This window comes from Gambusia affinis, linkage group LG11, assembly GCF_019740435.1.
Source record: "Gambusia affinis linkage group LG11, SWU_Gaff_1.0, whole genome shotgun sequence".
Lineage (NCBI taxonomy): Eukaryota > Metazoa > Chordata > Actinopteri > Cyprinodontiformes > Poeciliidae > Gambusia > Gambusia affinis.
Window position 1 is genome coordinate 13009985 of NC_057878.1, and position 8496 is coordinate 13018480.

Genomic DNA, 8496 nt, shown 5'->3' on the forward strand with positions numbered 1-8496 from the left:
GCTGCATGGTGGTACAGTTCCCTCACAGGAAGAAAGTCACACGTTTCAGTTTCATGTTTTTTTATGTGGAGCTCACGTGTTTTCCACATGGCTTCAATGTGGTTATTCTGGCTGCTTATATATAAATATATATCCATCCATCCATCCATTTTCTGTTCACCCTTGTCCCTACTGGGGTCAGGAGGGTTGCTGATGTCTATCTCCAGCTACGTTCTGGGCGAGAGGCGGGGTTCACCCTGGACAGGTCGCCAGTCTGTCGCAGGGCAACACAGAGACATACAGGACACACAACCATGCACACACACACTCACACCTAGGGAGAATTTAGAGAGACCAATTAACCTGACAGTCATGTTTTTGGACTGTGGGAGGAAGCTGGAGAACCCGGAGAGAACCCACCATGCACAGGGAGAACATGCAAACTCCATGCAGAAAGACCCCGGGCCGGGAATCGAACCCAGGACCTTCTTGCTGCAAAGCAACAGCTCTACCAACTGCGCCACTGTGCAGCCCACTATATATATATGACTGAGTAAGTTATTTGGAAAAGTATTGGCCTACATTTGCATTCTCGTTGGTCTTGCATGCACCAGTTACTGTGATGTGAGGAAGTGACCTGGTCACTGTTCAAACAGGATCCACTGCATCCAAATATCCAATGTGAAAAGTTTTTTTTACTTGTGATGATTTAAAAAAATATATAATTCATTAATAAAACAACTATGATTGATCTAATGATTTAGTTCCACAGAAAATTCCTCAGCACCAGTTAGTTATTATTATCAGAGATTTGTCAATGAGATACAGCAGATCTCATGGTAAAAGCAATCTTACCTCTTATCACAATTTCAGTATTTTTTCAGTGATGAATTTTGATGCATTCAATATCAACATTTCTCTTCTGACCTCAAAGAAAATGCCTCGATAGCAGTGAGATCTAAAAAGATAAATTCAACAACATTCAATAACTGATCTGTCAGTATTTCATAAAGGGTTAAAATTGTTCAAATGAAACTGAAGACAGTTCCAACAAACATTGCACCTTCCTATGGAGGTTTTTTTTTTTTTTTTTCAAAGAACCGCAAACAGACACATCCTTTACTGAGTTCCTATATTGCAACATTATAAGATAACAGTATGTTCGCCTGCTCCCCACATGTCATCATTTTCAGCGTGAAGCAAGCTGCTCTGCTCTTCATTCAGCTGTTACAGACAACCTATGTATTTGCAGGTATAGAGACAATTTATATTTCTTATGCAAGATTCTTAAATTAGGATGTCCTGTTAATATATTTTTTCCTTCAATGTCAGCCACTGCTATAGAAGACCACTATGACGTGTTGGTGTCCAGAGGAGACTCAGTGCTGCTCACTTGCAAGATATCTAATGACAATACAACAATGATCAAATGGGCCAAAGACAGATGTTTGTTTGTATACTCCTCCTCCAGTAATCAAACTTTTTCAAATTTCTCCTCTCACAGACTGAGAATAGACACAAACATACCTTCTACACTCAGTATTGATAATGCTCAGCATGATGATGCAGGACTTTATTATTGTCATATAAGTGAGAAAAGAGGCTTTAACAACATGAACTAAGAAGAACATGAACAAGAACTATATATATATATATATATATATATATATATATATATATATATATATATATATATATTTGCAGGGCCGCTGATTGCATTTAACAATAGTTCTTTTTCCAAAGAAACCTTCGTCAACATGCATATTTTTATGGTTTATCATTCTAAGAAGTATTACTCTTACTGATAAACTACCTATTCTGCTGAGAAGATTTTTTTAAAATCTGAGGTCAGGTCAAAAATCCATTTTCACATAAGTTGCATAAGTTGATTTGATTTTGTTAACTTGTAACACTGGCTGGTTGAAGTCATTTTTAGTAGCTGTTAAGTTTTGTTGTTTGTCATACAGCAGCTTGTTCTAGTTCCAATTGTCATGGTAGGGTCTTGGATAATTATAATGCAGCATTTCTGCGATGAGTCCTGGCCCGATTGCATTACATAAACATGGAGACACGTGGTTGAGCACGACAAATCACAAATGTCTGAACTGAGCAAACACTTGTTTACAGCTTTTCTTGCATCTGCTGTCACTTCTTCTTTCACAGTGTGACAAATTGTTTACAAGTACGTCTCAGAAAACGAACATCAGCATCAGGAATATTAGTGAAATGATCATCTGACTTTGTGGTTTTGGTTGTTCTGTGCTTCCTTTTATCCATATGAAGAAAACATGAAGGTTCATGCTACGTTCATCTGCCATTACAGTCACTGTAAGAGTTACAATCATTTTTCGCTGTCTGCTCAGGGAGCTGAAAATTAAATTGCAGTGTTAGCCGAACAGTTACCACAGCGAACTGGGTCAGTCCCGTACGCAAGAGCTCTGCATTTCATCCTGAAGAGGAGCGAACCAACCAGAAAGATGGCTTGTTAGGTTTACAAGAAGGTGAGAAACTCTAATGTATCCTTGTATGTATGTCATGAGGTTTACTAATCTTCTCGAAACACTGTTGACGTTTACAGTATCTGCAACTAGATTACAGTTTGCTGATTTTGCAAAAAGAGCAATCTGAGTGTGTATCTGCGATGTAGCATGAGATGCTGAGGCGATATGACCTCAATTTCTGTATCGTGTCTCTGGATCACGAGAGGCTGACACATTACTGCGTTCTCTACCTAAGTGTCTTTTAATAGGAATAAACAAACACAACAAGGAGACTGTGAGGTAGAAGGAAAAGAGAAACTGAATGGACCAACAAGTCCAGTTTGCATAAGATGGAGAGATAAAGAAACTTTCTGGGTTCTTACAGCACAAAGATTACATGCATGAGCTCAGTCGGCATTTAGAAGCAAGCACTTTTTTAATTTTCAAACACTGGCTTATTGACTGAGATTATTTAACATTTCAATACCTTGTGTTTGATGGTTGCTTCCATGAACTTTTTGACACTCTTTCTCAATTCTTTTTAAAGACATATTCAACCACTTCCCTTTCTTATCGCTTCCTCTCCGTCTACGTTTGTAGCAGATGATAAAGTGACAGTCTGGTTCTTCCTGTCAAATGGTCACCATGTTCAGTCTGAGGCAAGCATCTCTACTCTTCATTCAGCTGTTAAAAATGCAGAACGTCTTTGAAGGTATTGTGCAGATTTCTTCTTGTTTTGCATATTTTCATCCAGATTTGAACTGAGTTTTACTGTAACACTGGTCTGTATATTTCAGTATCAGCGACTCAGATGGAAGTACATAAGTACATGTCGGTGTCCAGCGGCGACCCGGTCATGTTTATTTGCAACATATCAGAGAATGCCACAACTCTAGTCAAGTGGAACTATGGTAGATCTTATTTTGCATATTCCACCGCATTGAATCGGACGTTCTCAAATTTTTCCTCTGAAAGAGTCAAAATAGACTCAAATATACCTTCCAAGCTCAGCATCTTTAAAGCGCAACATGATGATTCTGGACTGTATACATGCTCTGTAACTGATGGAGGAGGCTTTCGAAACATGGCATGGAATTTAGTTGTATCTAACAAACAAGGTGTGTAGAGATGAAACTAAAAGATTGATTAATTCTGCAGCATTTCTTGTACAGTTCGAAATGACCCTACTCTCCACAAATCCTCTTCTTTGTTTCAGGTGTTTATTTCTCAAGGTACACATTTTTCATTCTATCATTTGGCACTGGATTGTTTATATGTTGCATCATGTTAGTCGTCTGCCTCTGCAAGTGAGTAATACATTTTAATTTTAAAGTTACAATTATGATTTATTTTGCTGTTGTAATATTAATGTGACTGCTCATGTTCATCTTAAAATTGTGTGTAACACTAAAAACATCAACTTGCTTGAAATGTGTTTAAAAAAAGAATTGTCTTTTTTTTTTTTTTTTTTGCTTGGTCCCTGATCTATCGAGTAAGTGTGACTTTTCTGAAGTTTGCGCTAGATGACATGAGTGTCAGCAGTTTTTGTTTCTTTTTTCCTAAAAACGATCTTTAAATACATTAGATGTGCAACTGCGTTTTCACCCCATCTCATAGTTTGGTTGTGTGAAAGATTAGTAGGGAGTAATGTGATGTGAGGCATGTTGGGCTGAACAGGATGCCAGATAAAAAGAGCCCATATACATATAAACAAATACATTTTACCCACAGTAAAAGTTAAACACCTTGGTAGGAAGGGGAAAAAAATAACCCCAGATAAAAGCTGCCAATATAGAAAACCTAGAAATATTTGTATTATTTTTCCATTTTCTTTATCCACAGTACTGTGCAGAGGTTTTGCTTCGTCCCTCATTTCTTTAAGCTTTGCTTCTATGCAGAGTTTGAAGCCAATTAAAAATAGTTATGATCAATAATTCTTCTCTCGTTCATTTTAAATATTTTTGGATTCAGTACAGCAGCGTATAAATTCCAGTGCAATATTTCTATTTTTAAGCTTACCTCTTAACTCTAAATGAAAAACCATGAATCATAGATGTCATATAGTATAATACCACCAACAAGAGGATTCCCAAAGCGCTAAATGTTGAATAGTTGGTTTCTCTAAGGTTCTGCGTCAGATCTTCGCAAAGTTTTATCCTCTGTGCAATATCTGGTAAATGTTTTTTGTGACCACTCAAAGTGGTCACTTAAAGTGACATTCACACATTTGCACTCAGAATACCTACCGTGATGTGACTCATTGTTTTATTGTAGCCAGAGAAGCCGTCTTGTTACGGTTCAGACTGCCCACATGGTGATGACAGACCTCAAGATCTCCGTGTTCCTGGTTTACTCTCATGCTTGTATAGAGACAAAAGCTGTTTGGTGGTCTTTCTTAAATGGTAGATTTTGTAAATAGAATAGGTTGCTTCTTTGGTCATGTGCTCTGTATTCGTTGGTATTTTAACAAATGTGTCATGTGTTGCACTGTGGACTCAAATGCAGCAGGCAGGAGACATAGTAGGGTGTGGATGTTTAATGACAAAACCAAGGAAACAAACTTACAAATTGTAAAAAGTCCAGGGGATAAGGTGGCACAGTGAAGATATACAAGGGAACACAAAAGAGTGAGGGAGGAAACACAAGGGAGCTGGAAATAATGCTAACACTAAAGAGACACTAAAACTAAAGACAACATGATAAACTTGAAAGAGACAAAGACATGAGGGGAAAACTATGAAAGAACAGAAACAAGGCTGATCTAAAATTAATAAAGACTAAGAAATACAGAGCTAGAGTAACTAGAAGGACTACGCAAAGAAATAACCTAAGACATATAAGAACAACTGAACCTGGGGTAACAAAATAACTAAGAAATAAACATAACTAGACACACTATGAGGGACTGAAATAAGGAAAACAAGACAAATCTAACCAAAATGTTACATCAAATAATGAAACTAAAATGACCCTGAAAGGAAAAACTAAAGTGAACAAGGAAATATCTGATAAGGCAGAAACACGAAAGCTGGGCGACTGTGGCTGCCACATGTCAATGTGCCTCTAGGCAAGGCACTTAACCCCAACTTCCCTACCAATCTACGTATCGGTGTATAAATGTGTGTGTGTTTGTGAGTGCGAATGGCTGAATGTGATTCTAGTGTAAAGCGCTTTGAGTGATCAAAATGACTGGAAAAGCACTATATAAGTTCAGTCCATTTTACCATTTTAAAAAACAAAATCCCAACCCAAAACCAGGAGTCTTGACAAAATGTGGTACAGAAAAAATGTGGATGTTTGAAAGACTGGAACTAGATTCTCCTTGGAATCTAGTTCTGAATCATGCAAAAGTAATGTTTATTGTTGTGACTTCTGTCACAAACCGTTTTTGGTACTCAGAACTCTGTCTTGACACAACGATTACCTCTCAACAATATAAAGATTAGATTAAATCAAATCAAAACATGTTGAGCATGTTAAAAATCCAAGTGTTATTTCTATCCATGCTGCAAAAAGTGAACTGCTGGGATGCCCAGTTAGTTTCTTTGCCACAAATGTGGAGGGTGCATTTCTCTTCTTGGGCAAACTTGCTTTGTTGATAAAAGCCGGGCTAATGCTTTTCTTGCCCAGTGTTCGTGTAGTCACTTTATTTCTTTTTAGGGAATATTTTTCTCTTAATTTTTGTTTTGAAGGGCTAATTCCGTACTCTTGCTTCTCACGTTCAGTCGTGGCTAGAGTTCTAAAGAACATAACTCAGAATGGTGCTGTTTCTGAAAATAAAAGAGAGGGCTGCACTTTTTCATACAAACCTAGACCAGTGTGAACTTGTTATGGAAACCGAGGCTTGCAGTGGCTTCCTACAAAACATCAGAATATGTTTTCACAGTTGAGTCATGCCCTTTTATCTCTGAGAGGTGTGAAAACAGAAAAAGTTGTTTCAGAATGCATTACTCTAAATTTCAGTGCTGCTTATCTTGATCAGATAACTTTCAGGTTTAATTGCACACATTTAGCTGTTGCTGAAGGTGTACTGATTACGAAGACTTTACTCATGCTTGCGTGTCTTGAGCACAAATATGTAAGTCAATGTAATTGTCAAATGTTAAATGTGTTTATATAGCACTTTAAAAATAGGTGTAAAACTGGACCAAAGTGCAGTATTACAAAATGATGTATGAAAACGATAATAAATTAAGTTGATGAAAAGACAAAGAGAAATAAAACAAAAAAATATATATATTTATTGTTAAAATAAAAGAAGAGCTACAGTATCAGGCCTCAGTTGAATGCCAAATAATAAAAATTAGTTTTAAGAAGCAATTTAAAATGATCTAGGCTGTGGGCAGATCTAATCTGGAAAGGTAGATTATTCCAGAGAACAGGAGCAACAACAGAGAAAGCCTGATCTCCTTTTCTCTTGAGTCGAGTCCGAGGGACTTTCAGTAGGCAAAGGCAATAGTTCATCTTTAAGACAAGGGCCTTCGATATCCAGCCAAGATATTCAAGGTACACAGGACAACTCTGAATGTCTTTGGGTGACTCAGCTTCTCCAGACTTGAATTGGTATTCAACCTTTGACCTATGCCTGCCAATTCAGCAGGTCTAGGAATGTCAGAAAATCAATTTGTTTTACTGACGCAGCGGGTTATTATTTTATGGTGCGAGTCTTTGGTTATTATTTAATGTTAGCAGGAGGAACACGTCCAGAAACCAAACCCAGGACAGAAGAACATTTACTTCGGTTCAATACAACATCCTGAATGGGGTGAAGGTTAGAGAAATTTGTTATCATGCAGTTTGCTTTTTATTCAAGCAAAGTTCTTTACTTTCTGCAACACTAACATTTTTTGTTTTCTTTCCCAATCTTGGCTCTTTTCCTGCCTTCAATTCTTGCAGGCAGTTCCTTCACCATTCCACAATACAGCAATATGGAGGAGAACTGACAAGCAGGACCTGGAGGCATTACTGATGAGCAGAGGAACAATGAGCACATCACACCACTCAGGAAATGACTGACCTAAATATATGCTGACTGCTTGGTTTGAAGAATTCATCAAGAAGAAGATCCAGTGTAAAAGATGCAACATTTTTTATTCTTGAAACTGGAAGTTCACACATGCAATCTGATGTAACTGTAACATAAAACCTTTGTTTGTGAGTGAAATGATTTATGATGTTTCCTCTAAAAGTATTTTTATGTTATAATATGTCATGCATTCAATAATGGGACGGTTCATGTACCTTTATGTCGTGAAATAGCTTTCAATGCTCCTTCATAAAATGCTTATTTTAATATCAATAAATTCAGCTCAAACTGACACATTTCATTTTAGTTTCAAATCTGTCAAGCGGAATTTTATCTTATTTCTTTCCAGCAGGGGACACAGAACCACTCAAAGGTGGTTCAGTTCTTTTGAAAATGAATTTGTGGAGAATATAGAAGTAGTAAATATCTTATAGCACATATTTCACACTTTCACAACAAAAAATATCCAAACACAAGTTTATTTAGTTTTTGTTCTAATTATAGATTTGGTCCCAACACAAATTCATCAGCTCCAGTTAGTTATTATTGTAAAATATTTGTCAATGAGATACAGCAGATCTCATGGTAAAAGCAATCTTACCTTTTCTCACAACTTTAATCCTTTTTCACTAATGAATTTTGATACATTCAATATCAATATCTTTCTTCTAACCTGGAAGAAAATGTCGCCATGGCAGTGAGATCTAAAAACATAAATATAACATTCAACACTTGATCTATCACTATTAAATAAAAGGTTAAAATTGCTCAAAACTGAGGACAATATGCATGAAAGGCATGGATTAATTAGAATGGATCATTTGTAGAGTAAATTATTTCATACTCTGTCGATGCATTTAATGTAGCAGAACATAACATAAACCTATGCAGATGTTTACAGTTTCTGTGGTTTGTTATCAGAATTTTCCACTTGAGCTACAAAATGTGATCTGAGACGGCATGAAATGATGAAACCTCATTTTCACAAACTGTAACATGAGAAGTTTATGC

The 8496-nt window shown here is 36.8% G+C and overlaps 1 protein-coding gene across 3 annotated transcripts; it reads left to right on the plus strand.

The window, feature by feature from the left end:
• The first annotated feature begins 1810 nt into the window (after positions 1–1810).
• LOC122839436 (myelin protein zero-like protein 2) lies at positions 1811–7777 on the plus strand. 3 transcript variants are annotated; one of them, XM_044130992.1, is made up of 6 exons: positions 1811–2480; positions 3060–3171; positions 3257–3577; positions 3676–3766; positions 7152–7230; positions 7356–7777. In XM_044130992.1, exons 2-6 carry the CDS (start codon positions 3096–3098, stop codon positions 7473–7475), a joined length of 687 nt encoding a protein of 228 aa, XP_043986927.1. In that variant the 5' UTR covers positions 1811–2480; positions 3060–3095; the 3' UTR covers positions 7476–7777. The 3 variants fall into 3 exon arrangements, with proteins under 3 accessions (XP_043986927.1, XP_043986924.1, XP_043986925.1); XM_044130989.1 differs by having other exon boundaries at positions 1812–2480; positions 7149–7230; XM_044130990.1 differs by having other exon boundaries at positions 1812–2480; positions 3063–3171; positions 7149–7230.
• The last annotated feature ends 719 nt before the right edge of the window (positions 7778–8496 follow it).

Excerpts from the sequence above, each read along its gene's own strand:
- LOC122839436 (XM_044130989.1), top strand. The coding sequence starts at position 3,096 with ATGGTCACCATGTTCAGTCTGAGGCAAGCATCTCTACTCTTCATTCAG. Across the intron at positions 3,767-7,148 it reads TTAGTCGTCTGCCTCTGCAA|CAGGAGGAACACGTCCAGAA; the intron begins GTGAGTAATACA and ends ATTTAATGTTAG. Across the intron at positions 7,231-7,355 it reads ACATCCTGAATGGGGTGAAG|GCAGTTCCTTCACCATTCCA; the intron begins GTTAGAGAAATT and ends CAATTCTTGCAG.